Source organism: Bison bison, unplaced genomic scaffold (assembly GCF_000754665.1).
Source record: "Bison bison bison isolate TAMUID 2011002044 unplaced genomic scaffold, Bison_UMD1.0 scf7180017860360, whole genome shotgun sequence".
In the NCBI taxonomy this organism is placed as follows: domain Eukaryota; kingdom Metazoa; phylum Chordata; class Mammalia; order Artiodactyla; family Bovidae; genus Bison; species Bison bison.
Window position 1 is genome coordinate 485,408 of NW_011490932.1, and position 27,837 is coordinate 513,244.

Genomic DNA, 27,837 nt, shown 5'->3' on the forward strand with positions numbered 1-27,837 from the left:
CCTTAAATGAGACATTTTTTAAGAGGTGATTTGTAAAATCTGGGTATACATTCTCCAAAGGTAAAGAATATTCACTCTGAACCTGAATACAAAGTTTGTAAGTTCCCTTCTTAATCAGATTTATTCCTTTCACAAAGGTTACAAATTTGAATTCATCTGTATATTCACATACTTTTATGTAAAATACAACATAGCACCTTCACAGTTCCACACCTTCCCAGAATAATGCTAAATCAGTACTGTCAGTGAGGCTAAGAAGCAGTTCATTGACCCTGCAGGACTGAAGCAAAGTTGTCACTCAAGTTTTTATCAAACACATCACTCAATGTCAATATAAAAATATTTATTGATAATAAAATGAACCTGTACTGAAGTAACTTGTTGAAAGTTCCAGGAGCTTTTCTGTTGTTTCTGTGTCACTGAACTAAGCCCTTGATTTTTCACATTCAGGAGGGAAAGAAAAAAGCTCAGCATGTTAGTTGAAGCAGTTTTTTCCCCAATCATGATCACATTATTGATCCCATGCATAAAAAATATGAGGAGCTGTCCAGTGATAGTCTTTGGTTCTGAGAGAGGTATCCTAAGGACTGCTGCATTGAGGCAAGTTTGAAGTTTTCATCCAACACCTTTGCATTGAGTGGTCTTGCTGTGAAAAAAGAAAAACCTTATTTTCAGTTTAAGAAGGACCATTCAAGGATACAATTATTATGTGAACTGTCTTTAAAACCTAGATGCAAATATTTCCTTATGCACTCTAGAGGGATAGTGAAGACATATTTTGTTACTGTATCATAAAAGTACTTCCTGTATCTTAATGCTTGCTTGCTCTTAAATGGACAACTAGTATCCCACACCTCATGATAAAATGGAGGAAAGGTAAAATAGTGTAGCCTGCATTTTAAATTGGCATATAAAAATCAGATTCTCCTGATTAGTGCCTAAAGTTATAATGGAATTCTTCAAATATGAATACAGTTGTCCCCAGTATTGATAGGGAATTGGTTCTAGGACCCCCCAAGGATACTGCAATCTGTGGATAGTCAAGTTCCTTATATGAAAGGGCACAGCACTGATATTTACATATAAACATCCTCTCATATATTTTAAATCCTCTCTAATCTACTTAAAATACCTAATACAGTATAAATACTATGTAAATAGTGGCAAATAAAAGTTCCATGTAAATAGTTGGCACATGGCAAATTCAAGTTTTGCTTTTGGAACTCTCTGGAGTTTTTTTCCCTCGAATATTTTTGATCTGAGGTTGGCTGCATTAATGGATGTGAAACTGGCAGATATATGGAGGGTCTCCTGTATATAGTCATAACTGTCCTCTCGAGGTTCAGTGAATGTGTATGTCAACAGTGTACTTTTGTATAAATATTCAGCTTTTTAGATACATATATCTTACCTCTGAAGGCTCAGGTTTTAAGAGTCCTTTCCTTTGCCTGTTCTTAGTTGATGTGGAATCTCTCAATTGTACTATTTCCCTCTCTAATAATCAAAACTCTTTATGTTTAGCTTTGAGACAATATTAGGCAAAAAGGTCCGCCTCCCTCCTATTCGATCCCCTCTCCTCCTGTTGCCCTGTAGTTTAAAGGAACTAATTTCAGCCCCAGCTCCAAAGTAGCATTAGCTCCCCGACCCCGCCAACCCCAACCTCTTCTTATGCTTCCTCATAGCAGAAGAGTTAGGAAAATGAAGTGGTCTGAAGCACTTTCTCCTGCTGTTAAATGAAGACAGGATGAGGCATAAAGATGATAGTGGAGTTTTAAGCAAAATCGGGAAAAGAAACAGGCTGACAACAGTCACATTTAGTAAAATACAAACTACAACCATTTCAAACTTGCTCTATGTTTTTTCCATACCTTTGTATTAAAAACTCGAGATTTATTCTCGACTTCCAAGGTTTGTGCATCACTTTCTTTGCAGTAACTTTCTGCTCCAACGGTATCCATAATATTGCTTCCACAATTCTGTGTATTATAGCCACTATCCATCTGCCAGGAATGAGAAGAGAGAAAAACCACCACAGATAACACCGCAAACTAATTTGCTTAACCACAAAAGTTATTTTCAGAAACTTTTATGTTTAAGTAAATTTATTTTAGAATATTTATATAAAATGTTATATATATAATTAGATATGGCTTATATAAGTAAATATAAAGACCATTTAAAAACATTAAATCACTTTATATATACCATTCACAACTGAACACTACAAGTAATATTTAATATTGATTATATTGAATTTTAAAAGCAATATATAAACATAAAAGGTAGTTCTACATAGAACTGTTTGTTCTTCAAAGTAGTTACTACAATTCCTTCTAATAAAATACATCTTGTAATTTTCTTTAAAATCAGTGAACAAGGCACCAAGAACATATTTTTCTGTTACTTTGTGCTCACACCCGGTGGATGAAAATAAAAATAACAATCAACTTCTTGCAATTTATTTACTAAGCTTGTCTCTCTAAAGGTTTACTTGCATCTCTAAATAAAATTTACCTAAAAGGCATGGTACCTTCAAGAGGATTCAAAACAACACACATTTTTTAGACGTCCTATACTCTAACCTATTGTTGAAATAAAAAAATCTTACCTTCATAATAATACCATGTATATAAAATAGCTCTAGATGTTAGCTCAACTTTTCGTTTTAATTAAAATTGTAGCATTCAACAATACACTGTTACAGCCCAAAAGAGCAAAAGGAAAAAAAGGGACTCTAGCAAACTTCAATTTTGGTACAAATAGGACAAATATTTATTTTGTGAGGGCCTAAAAAAGTGCCAATGGCACCCCACTCCAGTACTCTTGCCTGGCAAATCCCATGGACGGAGGAGCCTGGTGGGCTGCCATCTATGGGGTCGCACAGAGTCGGACACGACTGAAGCGACTTAGCAGCAGCAGCAGCAAAAAAGTGCCAGGCCCCATATGGTACTCAGTGTAATATCATTCTCATTTTCTCCTTGCAACACCCTATTAACTGCACAGATGAGGAGACTGAGGCTTGGGAAGGATAACTTTTATAGTGTTGGGATGAGGTCAGGAAGAGTTGAGGCCCCCCTGCCTCTGTCCACTGCACACACTGCACTTAACTGCACAGTGCTGAACGCCTAACAACACAACCCACAAGGCAGTCATCTTGCACTTAACCCCCTGATATGCCAACTATAATCAGCTAAGGGAAAACTACATTTGCCCCAATCACCAACATCAGAATAGCCTAGTAAGTCCATTCTATCATAAGAAAAATGTCTTTAGTTTTCAGGGATGGATGCATGTTCACTCCTGGGAGTCACATTCCATCTGAACAAAACTCTTGTGATGTAGGGACGATGGTACACAGGGCGTCTGCCCCACTCTCTAGGAAGGAAAGGATTCACAGGTGCCCAAAAGGTGACATGGTGGCTGACCCCCTCCCTTGCCCCCCGACAGCTCCCATCTAAGCCTCTACTAATGTCAGTGCCTACTGTGTGCCAACAGATGACACAGGTCACCTCACCACTCCCCACAGGCCTCAGGGGAGGCAACACGGTATTTCAAACTCTGGAAAGCCAATGTGACTGAAACAGAGAAGGAAGGGAAACAAAACAAAGCTGGAGAGTAAAGCCAAGGCCAGACCACACAATGCTTTGCCAGCCACAAGATTTCTGCATTAATGCCAAGGCCAAAACAAGCAACAATAACAAAAAAAAAGCTTAGAAATTCAATATGCAGAAATAAAAACTCAATAGAAGGGTTATTATATAAAGTTGAGCAAATTTCCCCAAAATTAGAACAAAAGGGAGTTAAAAACAAAAAACAGTGAAAAGATTTGCTTAAATTAGAGAATCAAAAGAACTTCTAAAGAGAAGAGTAAAAATCGAAGATAATATTCAAGAAAAGATCCAAGAAGTGAAGGGCAAGAGTTTACAGATCACAAGGAACTGAGTGCCCAGTACAACTGATGAAAAGGAACCCACACCAAAGAATCACTGCAATTTCAGGACCCTTTAATTCCAGAAAGGGGTAAAATGAGACCAGTGCAAAACGGTGAAGCACTCAAATGGTTTCAGGTCTTTCACCAGCAACACTGAGAACAGAATCAACGAAACAACCCCGTCAAAGTCTGGAGGGCAATTATTTCCAAATTCTCAAATGTGACAGAATAAAGATAAATCCAGCAGAAGTGCACTATCTTGAAAAATGGACTTTTCCTCAGAAAGCTACTGGAAAATGTGTTCCAGTCAAGTGAAAAGCAAGCCTGGAAAGAGAACGGGGCACAGGAACATGGGAGAGGTTGAGGAAGTTCTCAGGATGAAGGGATACTCCAAGAACACAGCTGTGTTCCATGCCTGGAGGCCAACCTGTCACAACAAAGCAAGTCAAAAGGCCCTGAGAAACGTGGCCATTTTTGAATATCAGGAGCTGCCTCTGTGGTTGGAAGTAAAGAATGTATGAAAATATTTCTAAACTACAAAATTTTCTGGTAACAGATAAAGCCCAAAAGGTAAAGCTGAGACTGACTGGTAGATACCACAGACAGAAAGAACTATGTTCTAGCTTCTAAGGAAGGAGACTTGTAAAGGGGAGAGCAGTCCTCTAAGATAGGCTGGGACATCCTTGCACGTACTCAGGGAGACAGTGGATGGCAATTTAGCAGTAAGACAGGCTCCCAATGGGTGGTTGGACTGGATGATTAATTTGTATGCCTATGAAAGTATTTTCTAGTGCTTCTATAAGAGTTCTGAAAGAAAGGAAGAAAAAAAGAGAGCAAAAAACGATACTTTTAAGACTAAGTTTGACCTGATGTGCTTCTTTATTTAGGAACCAAATTCAGAAGTTGGAATATGTAAAGGTGATTCTAGTGTATTTTTCTGAGCAACGATCCTAGAAGTTAGGATAGACAATATAGGCATAAAATATGAGCAAAGCAGTATATGTAATTTGGAGTCATTTAAAAATCTCTCCATGGGATTTAAACTTTATCATGTCAAAACTGATAGCACTATAGCATTATAGAGTTGTGAGGATTAGATACATTGGTATAAAGAGGCTAGAAGAGTGTCTGGCACAGTGGAAGACTGTGTAAGTATTAACTATTACTATGGATCAGTATTAACTTAAAGAATGTGGACTCTAAACCAGACTGCCAAGATTGGAATCCTGGCTTGACCACTTACTAACTACAAAGGCAATTTACTGATCCTCTCTGACCCTCAGTTTCCTCATCTGTAAAATGGGGACAAGGGTACATCTATTTCATAGGATTATTAAGAAGGTTAAACAAAGTAACATATGTAAAGTACTTGAAATAATGCCTGGTATATTTTAACAGCTACGTAAGTGTTAGACATTGTTACTATGAAATTGGAGGTAGAATTGCCTTTCTGACTATTTTAAAGTTCTTTCAAAATTCCCAACTCAAAGAATATGACAATTAGTGAAACAAATGTCTTTCTGAAAGGAAGCTGCTCGCTGTGAACCGCATTTGTCAAATGAATCACGCCTTCCTGATATTTGATACCACAAAATAGGAAATGTATGATTAAATGAAAAATGGCGGTTATAAATCACGTTTTTTAAAAGTACAAAAAAAAAAATACATAAAATTATTCTCAACTATGTCTTCTCCCTAAATCATATAAAAGAAAAACCGAAACTATTGTATTTTTAGAATACAAAGCTATACCACAAACTGAATTCCTTTGGAACTAGCTCCACAGGAAAGAAAGGTGAACCCTGAGAAGTTGCCAGACTCTAGCAGTTATCTGCTCTTTTTTCCTACTCCATAGAATTATCAGTGAATATGATTATTAAATATGCATCACCAGGCCAAAGAAGACAACCCTCTTGATATCTCTAGTGCTGATTCAAGAAAACAATATATAATGCTATAGGTTCCACATTTAGCCTATTTCTTTCTCTCTCTGTCTTTCTCTCTTTTTTTGGCCATGACCCAGGACATGTCCAATCTTAGCTGCTGGCCAGGGATCAAACCCACCCCACCTACAGTGGAAGCCAGGAGTCTTAATCACGGGAAGGCTAGGTCCCAAACCCATTTTCTTTCTTACTATAATCTTAGGAAGAAAAGGCTAGAGAACACCAAGGAAGCAAGGAAAGGACTCCAGAACATTCAAAAGCCTTACCTGAATGTTACTGCTTTCACAGGGAAGGACACTGCTTTCTGCGAGAGGTGACAAGCACATGTGAGAGTTTTCAATACTGAAAGCCATCCCGCTCACAGAATCTGCCGCGGGTAAATTCCCATTATGAACTGGCTCCTTAATCCAGGTGGTCTCATCGGCTATCTCGATGGGATCGACCATGTCCACAGTGTTATTCTTCTTCTCACTCTCCACATCCTGCAGCAGTTCCAGTTCTTTCTCAGAAGCTCCGGACTGGCTCTGGGTAATAGACATGGCGGTCACCACCAAGTGCGCGCCGCACGGAGACGTGTCACTGCCCAACTGCGGCAGGTGGACTCCAGCCATGCCCGTGACTGGGGCTGAGGCGTCTGTGGAAGGAACAGCTGCCTGGTCTTCGTCTTCTTCGCTACGAGCCTCAAGAGTGAAAGGAACTCGAATCAGTGAGGTCCGATACTGGGCACCTCCTCTGCACATCTCCAGTCTCATAGGAGACCAATTTTTAATTGGTGAGCAGCCATCTATGTAAGGACTTCTGATATATGGATTGGTAATCCCATTACAATTGGTTCCAGATGAAGCATCAGGAGAATGAAAAGCAAACTTCCTTTGTTCTAAAAGATAGGGAGGGGAAAAAAAATAGATGGGGAAGGAAAAGTCACCTCATGTGAAATGGAAAAGCCATTACTAAATGGTCATCATCACAGTCCACGACAGCAAAACCGGATGTCTCTAACAGTGGTGGTGTTTCCTAAAGTGAAATCTTGGTGTCAAAAATAACATCACAAACAAATGTGTATCCATAGGCAGGGCGAGGCTCTTCAAACTCTGGCGCTTTCCCTTTTGTAGTTAAACAAAATATTTTATTCCCTGAAAATCATTTCCTCACAAACATATTGTTACAGCAATGCTGTTCAAATCCAAGATATAGAACAAACCAGCTGACAGCTGCAAAATAACCTGGTAAATGAAATATGTAATAATCTGTTTGTCTTTAGGTAAAATACTACCCATGCTTGCGTGCTAAGTTGCTTGAGTGCTAAGTCCCTTCAGTCGTGTCGACTCTGTGCAACTCTATGGACGGTAGCCCGCCAGGCTCCTCTGTCCATGGGGATTCTCCAGGCAAGAATACTGGAGTGGGTTGCCATGCCCTCCTCCAGGGGATCTTCCCAACCCAGGGATTGAACTTGTGTCTCTTATGTCTCCCGCATTGGCAGATGGGTTCTTTACCACTAGTGCCACCTGGGAAGCCCCAGGTGGACACCGTAAGCAACATTAAAAGGCAAACAAAAGATTGCACAACAAGGTCTGCAAAAATAAAGAGCTTAATGATGGTAAATGAAACTATAAAAATGCCTTAAAAGTTGATAGTTTTTTACAACACTTCATTAGCTTAATAAAAACAAAAGTTTTAAAAATGGGCAAAGCACATAAACAATCCTCCCAATGGTAAATGAACTCATGAAGTGTTTGGCCACACAAATAATAAAGAGTAGGGAAATTAAAGCAATGAGTGGCCATTTGTTGAACAAAAATTCTGATGTCTGAACTCATAATTCCTTCACCTTCCCAAACAAATGACCAACAAACATTTGGAAAGAATTCTACGTTGTAATAAATTAAAGATGCAGAAATTAAAGCAGTAAGAGACCTTTTTGTAATGCACCGAATCAACAAACATCATAAAGAATCAAACAATAAAAAACATCAAAAAGAACACTGGGAAGATCAGTGTTGCTAGATGAGGGGAAATAACTTCCTCACACACCACTGATGACAATTTCAACTGGTGCAACTTCTTAGAAAGAAAATTTGACAAAATTCCTCAAGAGCTTAAAAACAGTCATCCTCTCACCAAATAATTCTACTTCTGAGATTTTAACCTAAAGAAATAAATATATACAATACAATGTATATACAAGGAAAAATTAGAAATAATGTAAATGTTTACCTATGATTAAAGACAAAGGTACATCCGTGAAATGGAATATCAGACAGTGATTCAATATCATGGTTTCAGACAATAATAAATGACCTGGATGACTTATGAATACTTATAATAAAATGCTTTGTGAAAAAAGCAGGATATAGAACTATGTGTGTGTGTGTTCACACATGAGTGGAGATATATATACACATATACACATGAACACATATAAGGGGAAGACCAACAAAAATAGTTTTCAGTTTTCTAACTGTATTTACCATGAATAGATTTTTGTAAATTGGGAATGATTTTCAACAAGTGCTGTAATTTTTTTTAAAAGAAACTGATATAGTGTAAAGAGAAATATGTAAATCCCGCCATATGATATTCACCTAAAAACCTTATGCAAACAAATACACTTTTACAAAATATAAATATCTGATTGTGTGTGTATGCCAAGTCACTTGTGTCCAGCTCTTTGCGACCCTAGGGACTGTAGCTCGTCAGGCTCCTTCCTCTGTCCTTCAATCTCTTATGTCTCCTGGATTGACAGATGGTTCTTTACCACCTGAGAAGCCCACATATCTGATTACCAAAGTCTGATTACACAGTGGAGGGCACTCCAAAACCAACTTATCTCTACAACTGCCATCTTTCTTTGATTCTGCTTGTAAGATATTTGATATAAATAGTGCTAGTCTAATTACGTGTATCTGACATGAGAGCAAAACCTTGCTGAGAATTTCAGTCTTTGAAAATAAACTGTTCCTTTTGTTAAAAAAAAAAAAAAAAACACCCCAGGTTTCTAAATTTCAAAAGGGTTAGTAGTCATTTGGAACTCTATAGTTAGAACAAGCTAAAAAAAGCCTCTGTAATAATAAAAACTGATAATATAAAAATTTTAATTGGGCGTTTTATTACAAGACATACCTGAGAGTGGTGTCTTTCCTATTTGAAATGCAACTGGTGAGAAAGTGGGTGAAGAAATTGGTGAAGGATTGGTGATGCTTCCCAAACTGTATCTTTTTGCACTATCCTGAATAGGGCTAGAAGAAAACTGCCCCTGTGATAAAATTAAATAAACAAAATTACAGGGTTCTCCTCCTTAGCTCTGTTACACCAAGTGCTACTTGTCTTTATTTTCAAAACACATTTATAAGCTGAGTTGTATAATTCTGGTTAGTCATCAGAGAGCAAGATGCCACCTTTGCTTTGTGGCAAAAGGCAAGACACCAAAAGGCAGACCCATCGGCACAGAAAATAAGCTTATGGTGACCAAAGGGGAAGGCAGGGAGGGATAAACAAGGAGTCTGGGATGAACACACACACACTACTATATATAAAATAGTTAAGCAACAAGGACCTACTGTATAGCACAGGGAACTATACTCGACATTTCGTAATAACTTACGTGGGAAAAGAATCTGAAAAAAATAGATACATATGTATGTATAACTGAATCGCTTTGCTGTACACTTGAAACTAACACAACAATGTAAGTTAACTATACTTTAATAAGAAGAAAAAAGGTTAAAAAAAAAAAAGACACCAAAAGGCAAGGCATCTTGTGAGGATAGTTAAGAAGACTGTTCCAAAATTTTGAAACAGAATATACTAGACAGACAAAATAAAAATATACCATATTTACACAAACCATTATACTAAGTAGCAGTTTATGAAAAAAATTAAGTTACTCCACTACTACCAATCTAGTTGTGTTATGCTGAAAATCTCCCATAATTCAGTAAATATCTTACGCTGAAATTTCTTGAGACTCATTTACCTCTGAATACACAGCTGGAGAGTGACCAAAACCATTCCTATACCTAATGACAAAATGTGAACTGGGCTAACCCACATGAAATAGAAAACCCAACAGACAACGAATCACTCCTCTTGAGAGCAACAGGAACTTCTAGGTCCAAGATGCCTACAGCCAGCCAACCAGCCACTGTTAATCCACTTCTTACCGAACTCGGGGTCTGCACAGGGCTCCTACACTGCACAGGAGATAACTCTATTGAATAAAAAACCTCAAGTGACGTCTGGGCACCACTACGAGGACTTCTGGGAGAAGCTGGAGGTAAGGAGTCAGAGATACTTCCGTTGCCATCTAAAAAGAGCTTTCTTCTGAGGGATGAAGAACTGAGGTTTCCAGGAGACTGATCTGCAAATTCATCAGCTCTAAAATAGTCACCTACATTTAATATTAACGGAATAAAAGGCAGAGCTAGTCATTCGGAAGAGCAGTTATATTTTACTTGTCTGATTTTTTTTTTTTTAAACAGTTTGTATTATGTTTGAATTTGTTTTCCAAAAAGAGGGCAAAAGTTTAACTGCATAGATGCTGTTTGAAATCCTTTTTTCAGTGTTTCCTTATTAGTATGGGTAGTATCAATAAGATGTGTCTGTGAATAGTTATGTCTATAGTTAAGTTCATTATGACAAAAAGGCTAATTCAGGCCTTATTAAAGAAAAATTAGAAATTCCAGGATGGCTTCCCCACTCTTTAAAAAGAGGTATTGCCACAGATCCCCATTTACAAAAAAGCATTAAAACAAAATCTTTTATTTAAGTTATTAAAGGTTTAAACAAATACAATACTTACCTAATATCTTCTCTAAATTAAAATCCACAGGAAGAGACAGCAATGTCTGGCAAGCAGCTGGAAGCAAGCAGACAAATAAATACAAACATGGTTAAATCAACACAAGCACCTAACATGCAGCTCAGTACGGGCTTCCCAATCATCTGTCTCCCCATGATGCTCCAGCCAAACTTGGTCATTTCCTTTATGTATTCCATTCCATACCATCTTCCCATAGACAGGTTCCCTCACTTTCTAACGCTGATGTAAACCCATAAATGCTAAAAGTTAACTCCTGGTTGTGCTGTTGGCACATGAATCAAAAAAGCAGCCGGCTTAAATTTGGGGACAGATTTCCCAATATTAACAAAGTTTCAAAAGAATGCCTTCCAAAACCAAAAATCAATCCACAGGCTTTGCAGCACAACATAACACACTACTGTCGTTCCTCAAACATGGCCAGATGGATCTATTAATATTCGCTGGTGGCTCAGACGGAAAAGCGCCTGCCTGCAATGCGGGAGACCCGGGTTCAATTCCTGAGTTGGGAAGATCCCCTGGAGAAGGAAATGGCAATCCACTCCAGCACTCTTGCCTGGAAAATCCCATGGACAGAGGAGCCTGATAGGCTACAGTCCATGGGGTCGTAAAGAGTCGGACACAACTGAGCGACTTCACTTTCACAAGGTCAGTTTTCATAAAGCTCACTTATAAAAAGCAAACAATTTCAATTCCAGAGTGACATGTTATCCCATGAACTGAATTTAATATTAAATGTTGCATTAGTATAGAACATATTTCTTTTCCAGTTTATATTCACACTCACCATTGCTTTTCTCAGAATGGATGGTCAGCTTTCTTCCAACTGGAGATCCATTATTTGTGTTGATACCTATAAAACATTCTAAGTGAAAAATCTTAAATTTCCTATTCATTTACTTTAGGGTTACTTTTTCCAGAAAAAAAAAATTAAGTGTGGGAGCTTTTATTTTACATTTAAAAAAATAAATGCCTGCATATGTAAATATAAAATTTGACAAGCTTCTGTTAAATTTATTTATTTTTCAACTTGGGGGAGCACTAGGATAAGAACGTAAGACTGGAGCACTAGGACTGGAAAAGGTCAGTTTTCATTCCAATCCCAAAGAAAGGCAATGCCAAAGAATGCTCAAACTACCGCACAATTGCACTCATCTCACATGGTAGCAAAGTAATGCTCAAAATTCTCCAAGCCAGGCTTCAGCAATATGTGAACCGTGAACTTCCAATGTTCAAGCTGGTTTTATAAAAGGCAGAGGAACCAGAGGTCAAATTGCCAACATCCACTGGATCATCAAAAAAGCAAGAGAGTTCCAGAAAAACATCTATTTCTGCTTTATTGACTATACCAAAGCCTTTGACTATGTGGATCACAATAAACTGTGGAAAATTCTGAAAGAGATGGGAATACCAGACCACCTGACCTGCCTCTTAAGAAACCTGTATGCAGGTCAGGAAGCAACAGTTAGAACTAGACATGGAACAACAGACTGGTTCCAAATAGGAAAAGGAGTACATCAAGGATGTATATTGTCACCCTACTTATTTAACTTATATGCAGAGTACATCATGAGAAATGCTGGGTTGGAAGAAGCACAAGCTGGAATCAATATTGCCAGGAGAAATATCAATAACCTCAGATATGCATATGACACCCACCCTTATGGCAGAAAGTGAAGAACTAAAAAGCCTCTTGATGAAAGTGAAAGAGGAGAGTGAAAAAGTTGGCTTAAAGCTCAACATTCAGAAAACTAAGATCATGGCATCTGGTCCCATCACTTCATGGGAAATAGATGGGGAAACAGTGGAAACAGTGGCTGACTTTATTTTTCTGGGCTCCAAAATCACTGTAGATGGTGATTGCAGCCGTGAAATTAAAAGACGCTTACTCCTTGGAAGGAAAGTTATGACCAACCTAGACAGCATATTAAAAAGCAGGCATTACTTTGTCAACAAAGGTCTGTCTAATCAAGGCTATGGTTTTTCCAGTGGTCATGTATGGATGTGAGAGTTGGACTGTGCAGAAAGCTAAGCGCTGAAGAATTGATGCTTTTGAACTGTGGTGTTTGAGAAGACTCTTGAGAGTCCCTTGGACTGCAAGGAGATCCAACCAGTCCATCCTAGAGATCAGTCTGGGTATTCTTTGGAAGGACTGATGTTGAAACTGAAATTCCAATACTTTGGCCACCTGATGCAAAGAGCTGACTCATTTGAAAAGACCCTGATGCTGGGAAAGTTTTGGGGGAGGAGGAGAAGGGGACGACATAGAATGAGATGGTTGGATGGCATCACTGATTCAATGGACATGGGTTTGGGTGGACTCCGGGAGTTGGTGATGGACAGGGAGGCCTGGCGTGCTGCAGTTCATGGGGTCGCAAAGAGTGGGACATGACTGAGTGACTGAACTGAACTGAGGATAAGAATACTAGAGTTGTTTGCCATTCTACTCTCTAGGGCATCTTCCCAACCCAGGGACTGAACCTAGGTCTCCTGCACTGCAGGCAGATTCTTTACCATTTGACCCACCAGGGAAACCCCACAAGGCTAAAACTCAAGGATTACCATAGAAATTAAGGAGGCATCAAAAGATCCTTTTTAAGGGGAGTAGGGTTGGTCTCTATGTCAACCTTAAAAGGTTGGGGACACGTTAGCTAATGTCAACGTCCTCAGCAGATCCTCGGCGGCTAGATGCTTTTTCAAAATAGGTATGGACAGGATATCCCTGGTGAGCCAGTGGTTAAGAATCTGCTTGCCAAGGGAGGGAATATCAGTTCAGTTTCTGGTCCAGGGATGTTTCCACAAACTGTGGGGCAACTAAGCCTGTGCACCACAACTACTGAGCCTGTGCTCTAGAGCCTGCGAGCCACAACTACTTGAGCCTGAAGCCCTAGAGCCTGTGCTTAGAGAAGCCACCACAATGAGAAGCCCTCACACAGCAACTAGAGAATAACCCCTGCTTCCTGCAACCAGAGAAAGTCCACGCACAGCAACAAAGACCCAGAGCTGCCATAAATAAATATTTCTTAATGGGTATAAATTATTGGAATTAAAATGCTAGGCCATTTTGACAGAAACTGCAATTTGATCAGTAAAACTGCACTCAGTTTTTTTCCTCCCCTCAAGACAGCAGTCAAAGATATGGTGCACATAATTTTTTAAAAAATATAAAGGTAATGACTAGTATTAAGCTTCTTAAATTGAAAAATCACCAGGTAGTAAATAAATGGGTGAATGAGTGAGTGGGTGGATAAGTTAAAGTCTCTCATTAAAGGTCTACTATCAGAATGGTGAAAGATAAAATAAATAAAATTCTAGACTCAAATGCCTTCTTTGCTGTAGGCAGTGTGACCTTCTATAAGGCAAAAGTAATAAAGGTGCTTTGCTGCAAAACCCCTATAACATTAGGGTTTTTGGTCTTTAGGCTGGAGTTCAAACACCGTAAGGAGCTTCCCTGGTAGCTCAGAGGGTAAAGAAACTGCCTGTAATGCGGAAGACCCAGGTTCAGTCCTTGGATTGGGAAGGTCTCCTGGAGAAGGGAATGGCTACCTACTCCAGTATTCTTGCCTAGAAAATCCCATGGACAGAGGAGCTTGGCAGGCTACCATCCACAGCTCTCAGAGAAGAGTTCGACATGACTGAGTGACTAACACTTTCATACTTTTTCACCAAACATCTTAATGGTGTAAATAAAACCTAGCAGTTTTCCTCCAACCAAACATTATTTGAGTAACATAAAAAACAAACAGGCTCTCTTTCTTACCTGTAGGTATTTCTAAAACTCTTTCCTAACTGTTCTTCCCAATTCCCCGACTCTGGCATTATCCCAACACTGTTCAACTGAATAGCAGTTGTCTCCTCAGTTGTTTCCTCTAAAAGGACTCCATAACTTTAAGACCACAATCAAATGAGGAAACATACATGGATTTGATTACAACAAAATAAGAATTCCCACACAACCAAGGACATCAAAACAAAAGTAACACATGTGACAGGAGATGACATGTGAAATGTTTAGAACTAATGGAACTACTAATGTAACTACACAAAGTACCTTAGCAATTAAAAGGAAAAGAGAAAAAGACAACTCCAATAAGGATGATTTATAAATAGGGATTTTACAAAAGGAAATAAAAAAGCTGTGAGCATATGAGAAATGAAAATTAAAACAATCATTTAGAATGTCAAACAAACCACTGTTGTTGTTGTTAAGTCACGTCTCTTCCGTTACACCATAGACCGTAGCCTGCCAAGCTCCTCTGCCCATGTGATTTTCCGGCAAGAATCCTAGAGTGGGTTGCCATTTCCTTCTCCAGCAACCCAGGGATCAAACACATCTCCTGGGTCTCATGCACTGGCAGGTGGATTCATTACCACTGAGCCACCAGGGAAGCCCCAACGCATTAGAATGGCACAAATCTGAAAGCCAAGTGTTGGCAGGGATGTAGAGACACGGGAATCCTAAACACTGCGGGTGGGCATGCAGGGTGTGTGGTCATTCTGGAGAGCACTCTAGCTCTGCACAATCAAGTCAGACAAACACACTGTCTTTAGCTCAGAAATTCTCAGCCTGTGTATACTTTTCTAAGAAATTCTCATTTAAGTCCATAAATAAAACAAGTACACTCTTTGAAGCACCCTGCTACATACATATTGGTAATAGTAAAAGTTGACAGCATAAAGTCCACATGTACAAACAAAATCATTTTCCCCCGTGACTCACAATTTCCTTAATTACTCTTTAGGTAAACAACACTGAGCACTTACCACATGCTAAGTATGCGGTCTTGGAGGTATCATCTCATTTAATCTTCCCAACAACCATCATTTCATAGGTAAGGAGAGTGAGGCACAGAACAGCTAAGTAACTCACGTAAAGTCACACAGCTACTAAACTATACTGCTATACAGCACAGCTCAAACTCAGACAGTATTACTCTAGAGAAAGGGTCAGCAAATGATTGCCCATGGGCCAAATCTGTGTTGTTGCCTTTTTTTGTAAATAAAGTTTTACTGGAACACCTCCACACTCATTCATTACGTATCATCAGTGTTGCTTTCATGGTACAGTAGAACTGAGTGGTTGCAGCAGAAACAGTATGGTCTGCAAAGCATAGAATATTTAATAATTGGTCCTTTACAGATAGAGGTTGCCATCCTCTATTCTAAGGTCACATTTTCCAGGAGAGGTTTTTCTGTGATGATGGAAAAGTTCTGTATCTGGGGCCAACACGGTCGCCACTTGGTGAGGCTACTGGGCACCTGAAATGTGAATGTATGACCAGGAAACCGAACTTCAAATTTTAGTTTATTCAAATTTAAATAGCCACATGTGGCTAATAGCTACTATATGTCAAAAACTATGAAGGGTCTGACAAGTTAGCATGTCAGCGTTCCATGGACACTGGCTGAAGTCATAAGGCTTCGGGTCAAAGACAGAGGACTTCATTATTCTCAGCATAGCAGGCAGCATGAGCTTCATGTTCACATCAGTTCTCTTTGACCATCAATCCTAAAGAAGTGGTACGAAACAGCCCTGGCAGATACAGCACACACAGACGGTCTGTGTTCCCAACCAAGGAACCCTGAGCTTAGGAAATCCCATTCTTATAAGCTGCAACCCAACTTGCTCCAGAGGGAAACAGTACCACACTATTATATCAGACATCAACACAAACCTACCTTCTGCTCCAGAAGGATGCTCTCTCTCTATTCTCCAAGGATGTTCACAATACAAACATCCTTGAAAAGATAGTTTGGAACAAAACCTGTCCGTGCCACCCTTCATGAGACGTATAGAAATGAGAGACCCACAGAGAACTGAACTGTCTTCCAACACCATATTGGACAGCACAGCTCCCCTGATCAGCCACAACACTCTGTCATCATGGGCTTGATGACTATACCAAAGAGGCTATGTGTGGTATTTCTAGCATCTTCCTGATTCACATCACTTTAAAACAGGATACTTTAAGTATAAAATGTTTAAAAATAAGATCACATAAGAAGGTTGATTCACCTGTTCAAAAATCCAACATTAAAAAATTGGGGGCAGGGAACCTAGTATCTATGAAGATGTTACCTTGGATACAGAATTTCTGAGCTGGGAGGGATGTTAACATGTAACCATCTTGTTTAACTCCTTGATTTTAGAAATAAAAAACTGAGGCCAAAGGCACTGAGAAAGTTGATCAAGATCACTCCTTCCGGTTTATAATACGGAAGGGCTACAACCCAGGTCCACTGGCTATTGCACACCACCTTTACTTTGTAACGAATCTGAACTGAGTACAGAATCTGAACTAAGAAATGCTTCACTTTAAAGCCAGGTTCTGACACCTTATTTCTGTAACCCTGGACAGGTGCTCTAACCTTTCAAAAACGAGTTTTTCTCACTTATAAAATGAGGTCAATAACAGCACCTATTTCATACAAGCTGTTGCAAGAATACTGAAAGCACTGAACACTGGGCACATGAAAAGTGATCGACCCATCTTTCCATCTTTCCAAAACACAAAAAACTGTTGTGTTTTGATAAAGAACAGGACTAATATTCCCTCTTATACTATGTCCTATTAATGTGTGTTATTCTGAAGAGTAGCAATCCACTGAAATGAGAGATGTGTATATAGAAGTAATATTTGAACACTGCTCACAACTCAGGACAGTGAGAGCAAATAAATATAAGTAACCATTCCCTGGAGGTAGAAAAACATTTGAAAGATTGTTGGCTTGACCTTCAGTTTCCTTATTAACTTTGCAGATAATTGGCCGTATTACACTACCCCAGAGGTCATATAATTGCCCATTCCTCCTCTACTACTATAAGAAACCAGCAAACTAGCAAAAAACAAAGCAATTTAAGGATTTCATTAAAAAAACTAACCTTCAAAATCACTGCAAAAATCATTAACAACTCAGATCTATATCCAATACTATTTCTGTGTCTATGGGTCTCTATAACCATCATTATAACTTGATATTCACAATGATCATGAAGAAAAAATTAAATTCAGAAAAGAATGGCTAAAAAAAAAGAACTTTGTAAATTTTAGTCAAGTTTTGAATCCTTACTTTTAAATAGTTAAACCTGGTATCCCAGAAATTTAATTTTATAGCAAGCTTCCTCCCAAAGCAGATAAACTGATACTTCACTATATATGTTGTTTTACATTCACTGCTTTCTATTTTTATGAGTTTTATTCATACAATTTTTAATACACTCACATTTACTGGAATGATACTCTGAAAGCTGTTTCCCTTCATGATCAGTCCAAGGAGAGGGTACGATGACATCCTTAGTGAAAAACTAGGAGAATTAAAAGTCCTTCAATTAGGCATATGAAATAGGAAAAGGTAGTTGTGCTAAATAACCATCAAACATGCTACACACTGACTTTATAGTTATATTTTAAAATTTAATACTTAAAGCCCAAGTGAGCAAAGTGAAATGGACGAAATTTAAAGTATATATAAAGAGAAGGTTTAAAGCTTCAAATCAACCCCTTACATTTGAAATTTGCAAATTAAGCTAAGGGTATTATTCACAAAGAAAATATCTTTCACTTCTCCCCCAGTTTTTTTGGAGGGAAGGATGAGGTTGACGAAAGGGAGGATGAAGAGGGAAGGAATAAAGGAAGACAGACGTATATGTGTAAACCAAGAGGAGGTGTGCTGGAGCTACCTTGTCCTGAGTCTCAAAATCTGATTATTAAATTTTCAGGAATCCTGTGGATCAGTTGTCAAACAAAGCCAACATTAAAATTATGTAAACAAATAAATTATATTAAAAAATAAAACCCAAATCATTGCTTGGTAATTATTTTACTACATGTAACAATATCTATGCTCCTGAGGTTATTTACAGAGAGTCCCCTACATATGAATGAGTTCTGTTTCAAGAGCAAGTTCACAGGTCCAATTTGTTCATAAGTCCAACAAAGTTAGCCTAGGTACCCAACTAACACAGTCATCTATATAGTATTGTGTTGGCATAGATTTATAATACTTTTCACACAAATAACACAGAAAAAGCAAATAAAAAAATTAAGAAAACATTTTGAATCTTACAGTATAGTACCTTAGAAAGTACAATAGTACAATAGCTGGCATAAGTGAAAAGACAAGAATTACTGACTGGAGGAGGGGGAGGAGGTGGGAGAGGGTAGAGCTGAAGGATCGTCAGCAACAGGAGACGGAGGGCAAGCTGCAATTTCACTCATGCCTGACGTTGATGGCACAGGTTCTGGTTAGCAACTTGAAGGTTCGAATGTAGGGGACTTACTGTCTTTTGTATTTGTGTGGTAGAACGCCTGCATATAATGGTGTACCACATACATTTCTTTTCCCATTCAGCGATGTCATAATCACTAAATTGAAGCTGGCCATGGCTGGAGTATTTGTGTTATGGACAGCAGATTACTAACACTCATACTTCCCCCACAGTCAGAGGGCCAGTTGTTATATATTTATCAGCACACCACTGGTCAGTGTACTCTAACAAGTGGAGATAGAGCATTTGGATAAAAGCTGTATTACTGTATTAGGCTTAATTCACTTTATATAGGAATGAAAGAGGAAAGACATTTATACCAACGCTCTAATACAGTATTTTGCCCTCCCATCTCTGTTTTGAAGGTAACACAAAACATTTTCTTTATATTTTGCAATACTTATGACAAAAAACTAATTTCCTGACTAAACTACCTATGAATACATAAAAGACGTTAAAAAAAATGGAGTTGGGGAGCAGAGATACAGACAGTTCCCAGAAAAAAGAGGAATATAAAAGACTCACAAACTCATGAAGCAAAGCATAAGTTCACTCAAAATGAAAAAGATGGAAATCCAATAACAAGATAAAAATTTTAAAGTAGTAAGAATAGCATTATTTAAGCAGTTTGCTGACAGCCAGTATTGCAGATAACGAGAATATAGGCAGTATCATAACATGGCCAGGAGAACAAATCGGTACAACCTTTAGGGAAGGCAATATGGCAAAATATACCAAAATTGAAAACACAAACCCTCTGATTTAGCAAGTCCATAAAGATATATGTACAAGTGTGTTCACTGCAGAAAAACACTGAACACAACCTACACATCTGTCAACAGGGGCTGGATTTGATTATGATACATTCATACAATGGAATACTATGCTATTTACTAAAAATCACTATGTGCTGATAATCAAAAATAAAATCTAAGAGATTATTAACAGAAAAAAGAGGCAAAAGAGAATCAGAATGATGATCCTGCTAAGTCACTTCAGTCGTGTCTGACTCTATGCGACCCTATAGATGGCAGCCCACCAGGCTCCCCTGTCCCTGGGATTCTCCAGGCAAGAACACTGGAGTGGGTTGCCATTTCCTTCTCCAATGCGTGAAAGTGAAAAGTGAAAGTGAAGTCGCTCGTTTGTGTCTGACTCTTTAGCGACCCCATGGACTGCAGCCTACCAGGCTCCTCCATCCGTGGGATTTTCCAGGCAAGAGTACTGGAGTGGGGTGCCATTGCCTTCTCCAATGATGATCCTATTTATGTGCAAATATTTAAAGGACATGAGCTATTACATACACAAAATGTATCTGAGAGTATACTTAAGAAATGTTAATGGCAATTAATTTCAAGGATTAAGGCAGGGAATGAGAGGATCTTTGTTTTCATTTTATGTTTTTTCCTTTGCAGTTTGGATTTTTCTCTTTTTAGTATGTGCATGTATTTACTGTATTTCACATATATAAACATGAATTTAATTTGCTACTGATACATTAACTTCTGCTACATTAGCCATAGTCTTTACTCTGAATTAATTTTCTTAAGTTTTTTTCTGAAATTTCCCTTTAAAATTAAGTTGAGAATTTGAAAGAGGAAGCATACTTTCCAAAATGTTGGGAAATGGGAAAGAGTCTGAGAATATTCAACTGGGGAGGAATCAGGTGACTGGATTAGAATGAAAATGTTGAAGTTATTAGATAGATTAACAAGTAGATAATATTTAGCAGGAGTAAAGCTTAGGAAACTGTTTCCTAAGAAACAGGCTATATCTGAAATGTGGGGGCTCACTGAATCTCTGAACATGCCATAGCTCAAGTCTTTTGAGGTGCAGAAGAATCAAGCATAGCTAACGAATAGAAGAGGGCAGAGGAAGACTAGTAAGGGAAAAAGGAAGGACAAGGCTGCCACGGCCTGAAGACTTTCTGAAAAATAATCAAGACAGGCAACCTTTACACTCTAAAGGATTTTAGCAAAAGAGGAAAGCAAAAAGTGAAACGCTTAGTTTATTAGCTTTATATATAAAAAAAAAAACCTTATCTTTGTGATATACTTTTTCTATTTAGCAGTATACTGTATTTCATGAAATATACTCAATGTCTTAAAAATTCAAAGAATTAACAAGAACAAAAGATAAAACTATTCCTGAGGCCAGGCTAGATTTTCAAGGCTTGAAAAAATCCAGCTTTCTCTACTCCAACTTGAAACAATGGTTCATGTTGATCAAAGGCACAAGAAGAAAACTATGCCAGGTCCTGAGAAGGAAGAGATGAATTGTGACCAGAAAAGAACTCAGTCTTGGGGAAGAAAAGCATAAAACCGATTATTACAATGAAAGGCGCTGGATCAGCTCAAAAACACCAGTCTTAGGGGAGCTCCGAGGGATACTGGGAACGGACAGACTTGGGGAAGTTGAGACAGGAAAGATGTGAAGGAAGTCTTCCTCTCTTAGAGGTGCTGTGCATGCAGAATGGATGCTTAACTGGCTTCACCATCAGTAATAGTTTCAAGTTACCTCTTCAATGGCTTTTTGTCTTTTGTCTTCCACATCTTTATCTATTCTATGCAGAGATAAAAAAGAAAAATAACCATACCATTACTTCAGCAGACTGAACATTTAAAATAATAACCTTTCAAAGAAATAGTTTTCTTCCACGTTAGAAACTGGCAAATGTTAAGCTCATTTTAAAAGAAAAATTGGGATCTTATCACTTTTGTAAATGACAGTATTTGGAGAGTCAGCCTTGTGCTATTAGGCTTACCTGCCCCACCTTTTCCATTCACAGTTTGAATGGAATATTTTCTAGTAAAAGGCTTGCTGCTGCTGCTAAATCATGTCAGTTGTGTCCGACTCTGTGAGACCCCATGGACGGCAGCCCACCAGGCTCCCCCATCCCTGGGATTCTCCAGGCAAGAACACTGGAGTGGGTTGCCATTTCCTTCTCCAATGCATGAAAGTGAAAAGTGAAAGGGAAGTCGCTCAGTCGTGTCTGACTCTTCGCAACCCCATGGACTGCAGCCTACCAGGCTCCTCCGTCCATGGGATTTCCCAGGCAAGAGTACTGGAGTGGGGTGCCATCACCTTCTCCGAGTAAAAGGCTTACATGGATACAATTTTTAAATTACTATTAACAATAGAAATAAAGCACTTTGAATAAACTGAGCTCTTTAATCACAATTTAAGAAGTATGTCATTCCACAGAAATCTAAAAACTGTCCAAATTCCTTTTCTTCTATTACAACAAGCTTATCATAGTTGTAATTTTGGAATCAATTCTTACTCTTGACATAAATGAAAAAAAGACTATCATCCTTACAGTTCTAAATAAATTGGCAAAATTATTAATTCTGAAATTAAATATCAACACTATAAAATTTGAAGTATAAAACTTTGTCCAAATGAATTTTTTTCCCACTTTGATAGAATATGCAATTACAGCACCACAAATTTATTACTTATAAGATTTAATATTGTCTGGTCTCAAGGACAAGGCATATACTTGCCAAGGACTCAGCAGTTAGCCTTGAAGGACCACTTCCCTAATCTTTTTCCCAGAGAGAGTATGTGCTACCATGAATAACTCCATAAGACACCTTTTTCTCTCCAAATATTTTTAATCTAATTTGTACCTTAACAAAGCTTATAATAATGTTCAGTTCAGTCGCTCAGTCGTGTCCGACTCTTTGCGACCCCATGAATTGCAGCATGCCAGGACTCCCTGTCCACCACCAACTCCCGGAGTTTAATCAAACTCATGTCCATCGAGTCGGTGATGCCATCTAGCCATCTCATCCTCTGTCGTCCCCTTCTCCTCCTGCCCCCGATGTACATGTATTAAAAATTAAAATCAAGTGGATTTATAAATAAAGGAATTGTGAGAAAATAGACTACAGTTAGAATCCACATATCTCCATTTGAACAGCCATTATGAGACTTGTAACTCAGTGCTCTTCCTCTTATCACGGACATCATCAAGATCTCAGTGCATAAAAACAGTGTATAATATTAGTAAGCTCTGATCTAGCAATACTGAATTCAGAAACCTATTGCTGCTTCATCAGAGGACTTCAACAACCTGGGGTATGCAGGTGATGGCTAGAAGCAGTGAAAATCAGTTTGGTCAAATTTTGTAGAGTTAGATGATGGAAGGGTCTGAGAAGTCATACAGGGCAGGGTGTCCGAACCAGTACACCACAGAACACCAGCATAACACATACACTGTTCAGTATGATTGGTGTGCCCTGAACGGACCCTTGGCCGGTGAGGCAGGGAAGGAATTTCGGGACTGTTCACCTCCAATATGGACAGACTCATTTGTTTATACCAGGATACCTTGCAGTTCTCATTTTTAGAGAACTGCAGTTCTCATTTTTAGAGAACTGCAGTTCTCATATGTAGCATGGCATGAAAAAGGTGGGAAGCTCTGAAATAGGGAACTTGGGTTAAGTGAGGAAGAGACACTGGAAGCCTGTGCTTATTTCTAAGAATGCATCAACATGTTTTAAGAGTATACTCACTATCCTTGGTAGAAACCATAACCATTTACTGAATTACATGAGTTAAACTAAAATCAGAGTCTGTTCCCCTCTTTTGTGTTACAGGTCTATTTACTGAAATACACCAAGAGTCTTTTCATAAACCTGCTCAGATAACACCTGGTTTACTAGTAGAGAAATGTTGTTTCACAACTTGTTGAGTCTAAAGGACAGGAATAACTTCCTGTACTGCTTCAGTGTCGCCTGCAGTGCTCAATAAATTTCTCTTGGCTGCTCACATTTCAACATACTGAAGAGAGGAGGCAAAATAAGACATACGGTTTGCGTACCACAAAAAATTCGTCTCATTTGTGAAACATTTGCTTTTTGATATACTTTTCACTTTCCCTATCAAAGGTATCATCTAGCATTAAGTAAAATCCTTTTACACTCTATCCCCATTCTAGTCCCTTTCTTTAGCACTTTGCTGCTGCTGCTAAGTCACTTCAGTCGTGTCCGACTCTGTGAGACCCCATAGACAGCAGCCCACCAGGCTCCGCATCCATGGGATTTTCCAGGCAAGAGTACTGGAGTGGGGTGCCATTGCCTTCTCCGCTTTAGCACTTTGGATGAGCATTAATTACAAGGGGATGGTCATCAAGCTACCAAATCAAGAGAAGAAGGGGTACAACAGCAGGACGAATATTTGCAAGAGCATCTCAACATGTGTACATCTTTGTGTGATTAAATTCTAAAATTAAAGGGAAAAGAATCATTCATTACCTTGGACTGATAACACATGTTATTACACTTAAGAGCAAGAAAGGAAAACTTACCGAGAACGACTTAGGTATAAAGCTTGACGATGAATGTCCTCTGGGTCTATTTCTACAGGATTTATTACAGCTAGTTGATCAATAGACCATCTAAATTCCCCTGGAGTCTTAACAAAAGAAAGTAATCTTATGAGCAAAAGCATGTAACAGTGCATCAAAATGCTAACTTCAAATGTCAGCTTCAAAAACAATGTGAATGGTTATAATATAAAAATATCTTACTGATATTTGACTTTACCACTAAATTAAAAGGCAAATGGTAAGCAGATCACACTAAATCAATTGACTTGACATTTCATCTGGGTGACTGCTGAAATTACATAATAATAGAAAAATCACAGCATATTAAAGGTATAGAAATTCCACAAATAACTCTCATCAGTGATGCAACACACCCAAATAAAACTAAAAATCTCTTAGAGTTATCAAAAGCCTTTATTTTCACCAGGAATGAATTGAAATTATACAAAGTCCTAACTACAAAAATATCTGCAAAAGCTCGTGAAACATGCAATAAATAATTATGAGTGGTAACCAATGCTGCTTTTCTGTATTCAACTATCCAATAAACCAAAAGTTTATTTTTATAACTCTACAATTAGAATTTGTAAATCAAATTCTAATTTGTAAATTTGGAATATATTTTTGAAAAATCAGGCTTAAAAATCCAAGATGTCTGTCATGCATTCTTGCTTTGAGGATTAAGTTGCAGCCATTTTGTTATTTTTACTAAGATTAACTAAAATTGAATACCATTCAATTTAAAATCATGAGGTCACATAATGACTCAATATAAAGTGTACAACTGTAAACCTTTCCTCTAGTGCATAACTAGCTCACGTAGATATGCACATGTAGCTAGCATCAAAAGCCCCTCAGTTTACAGTTTCTAGATAATTTGCTAAGTCAGAAGATCAGACTTCAAAAGAACTTCTCCACTGTAGTCAATAACAGTAAAGCTAAAGAGAGGAAGCCTTCCCTAATCTGTTAAAGAGACTATTCCCCTCCATATCAGCCTTCTGTTATGGCACATAACATACTCTCTTCAGGTTGCCAGTTTAGTCTTGTCTATCTCATTAGAGTACAGGTTGACTTCAAACAATCTGCAAGCTAAGAATGGGTGACAAAAATCCAAAATAATATTAGCATTTCACATGTGAAGATTATAAATTCATTCAAATTTCAGTGTCCATAAATAAAGCTTTATTCCAACACAGCCACATTTACTGTTAATATACTACCAATGGCTGCTTCTATAATACAAGGCAGAGGTGAGTAATTGTAACAGCAACCAGATGATCTGCAAAGCCTAAAATATTTACTATCTGGCCCTTAACAGAAAAAGTTTTCTGACCCCTGGTACAGAGTACAAGCTCTCTGAGAATTAGTGTTTTATGAGTCTGACTTGTTCAAGATGTAACCTCTGTAGGAAAGAACTGTACCTGACACATAGCATTCAAATAAAATTTGCTGAATACCTGAAAACAATTAGATGAAACAGTTTCTTCTCTATTATGGTATTAGTGCTTAGACCATCAACTAGCGGCACCCACAGCTGTGAGAAACATGCTAACTAATGAATAAAAAAAAATGCTAACTAAAAACAAGCAAGTTGAAAGCTAAGAATGAGTGGCAAAAATCCAAAAGAATATTAGTATAGCTAGTATATATAATATTAATATAGCTAGCATATATAATATTAATATAACTAGCTAAGTCATTTTTAGCCCAGTCACTGTATTATAAAAACCAATAACCATTAGAATTAAAAAGTGCACTCCAGTTTACCACTTGTAAAGAAAGATTGACATTCAAAGTTGTTTGGAAAAAGTAGCCGAGACGAACTTACTGGTAATTTTGTCGATTTAAAAACAGAAGGACTGGAGACAGTTTGTTCATGGAGATTAGAATAATCACCAGGACTTTCAAAAGGATTTAAAACAGGAATCCTTCCTGGAGTTTCAGGTGTTATTTGCATTTTTGATTCTTTGACATCTCCCATTAGCACAGAGGAAAAACTAAAAAGAAATCATAAGTATATATAATAAAAGTACAAAGTTCCACAGACATTCATTTTGACAACTAAAATGTATTCAACAAAGGTTGTTGTTGTTAAGTCTCCAGGTGGAGTCCAACTTTTTTGTGGAGTCCAACTCCATGGGCGACCCCATGGAGTATAGCCCACCAGGCTCCTCTCTTCACGGGATTTCCCAGGAAAGAATGCTGGAGTGGGTTGCCATTTCCTTTTCCAGGGGATCTCCCCCATCTAGGGATCGAATGCGCGACTCTTGCCATTGGCAAGCGGAATCTTTACTGCTGAATCACCAGGGAAGCCCCATTACCAAACATACATTTCACAAAAAGAATTAACTCAAAACTTAAGCTCCTGGGGCTTTTTTGTAGTTTACACAAGTGTGATGCTCTAAATAATCTTGAAAGCTAGAAAGGTAAAGTATTAGTGACAGAATTTTGCAGAATTAACAAGCTCAGAGAAGTCAACTGGTTTGTAAGTAGCACTCAACCGAATGTGAATGAGCTGAGGTCTCCCTTCGGGACAACTAAACGTTCTAATAAGCACAAAACCTTTTCCTGCTAAAGAACAGTAGACCTACAGCTTTTTATTCATTATCTCAAGTCCATAAACACTTTGTACGTAATTCCAACAGCCCAGCAATTACCCAGCAAACTGCAGTTACTAAACAGTTATTTATAGCATCACCAACTCAATGGACATGAGTTTGAGCAAACTCCAGGAGATGATGAAAGACAGGGAAGACTGGCGTGCTGCAATCCACGGGGGTCCCAAAGGGTCGGAAAAGCCTGAGCGACAGAACAACACTAGCAAATAAGAGATGAGGAAATCTTTGGTCCCTTTGTGCATAGGTGCCTGTCTTGCACTTTAGTCCCCATCAGAAAAGAAATGACTGATTAGGGCTACGGAATTAACCACTTTGGGTTGCCCCTTCTCAAACACCCTTAGCCAAAGGCTAAGACCCCCACCCTCCCACGATGGTAGCGAGACTACATTATTTCCCGTTAAGGTGGGGGGCAGTACAACTAGAGAAAAGAACCCACTCCACGGAAGGCTGATGTGTAGCTAGCCTCCTCGGGTGACGGGCAAAGGAGGACACTGACGCCAGTGTCATTCCCATCCCTACTCGGTCACTCTTTCCTGGGCCCCCCTCTTCCGCACCCACTCCCCGGCAGCTCTCATTCATCCCGAGGCGAGCGTGCAGCTGGTCCAGAGCCGGGCAAAGGGAGTTCTCCAACTCGAGACAGGAGGAAAGGCCAGGAATCACAAAGAACATACCTAGTTGTGTGTATAAAAAGGAAGCCCCCCCCAAAGCGACTCCAGGGCGCTCCCGACGGTGCCGGGTAAGCTCCCACGACAGGCACAGACTCTTTAACTCCCCGCTTCCGCGCTGTCTTAGGCCAACCAGGGCACGGGCCCTGTGCGCGACTGGCCAATCACGTCGTACCGCTGTCCGCGAACCAGCCAATCATAGCGAGGCCGCGTAGTAAATTCGAATGGCAACTCCTCGCTTCGCGTTCCTCCCAGAGTACCGC

The 27,837-nt window shown here is 38.7% G+C and overlaps 1 protein-coding gene across 3 annotated transcripts; it reads right to left on the minus strand.

Annotated features, from left to right (window-relative positions):
- Positions 1-326: 326 nt before the first annotated feature.
- Positions 327-27,707, minus strand: BORA (bora, aurora kinase A activator). 3 transcript variants are annotated; one of them, XM_010832006.1, is made up of 13 exons: positions 27,581-27,707; positions 26,120-26,288; positions 24,271-24,377; positions 21,474-21,519; positions 17,915-17,996; positions 11,478-11,543; positions 10,673-10,729; positions 10,035-10,261; positions 9,432-9,488; positions 8,995-9,127; positions 6,141-6,751; positions 1,869-2,000; positions 327-646 (listed from the first exon to the last, which is right to left on the minus strand). In XM_010832006.1, exons 2-13 carry the CDS (start codon positions 26,270-26,272, stop codon positions 581-583), a joined length of 1,737 nt encoding a protein of 578 aa, XP_010830308.1. In that variant the 5' UTR covers positions 26,273-26,288; positions 27,581-27,707; the 3' UTR covers positions 327-580. The 3 variants fall into 3 exon arrangements, with proteins under 3 accessions (XP_010830308.1, XP_010830311.1, XP_010830320.1); XM_010832009.1 differs by lacking the exon at positions 9,432-9,488 and having other exon boundaries at positions 27,581-27,706; XM_010832018.1 differs by lacking the exons at positions 11,478-11,543; positions 17,915-17,996; positions 21,474-21,519; ... (1 more) ...; positions 26,120-26,288; positions 27,581-27,707 and adding an exon at positions 10,877-11,165.
- Between the last annotated feature and the right edge of the window lie 130 nt (positions 27,708-27,837).

What these genes read in the sequence shown, in the direction of transcription:
- BORA (XM_010832006.1), bottom strand. Translation starts at nt 26,272, where the DNA reads ATGGGAGATGTCAAAGAATCAAAAATGCAAATAACACCTGAAACTCCA. An exon ending in AGAGTATCATTCCAGTAAAT is followed by an intron (nt 11,544 to 17,914) that starts GTGAGTGTATTA and finishes AATGTTTTATAG; the next exon opens with GTATCAACACAAATAATGGA. An exon ending in GTGAAAGCAGTAACATTCAG is followed by an intron (nt 2,001 to 6,140) that starts GTAAGGCTTTTG and finishes CATTCCTGGCAG; the next exon opens with ATGGATAGTGGCTATAATAC.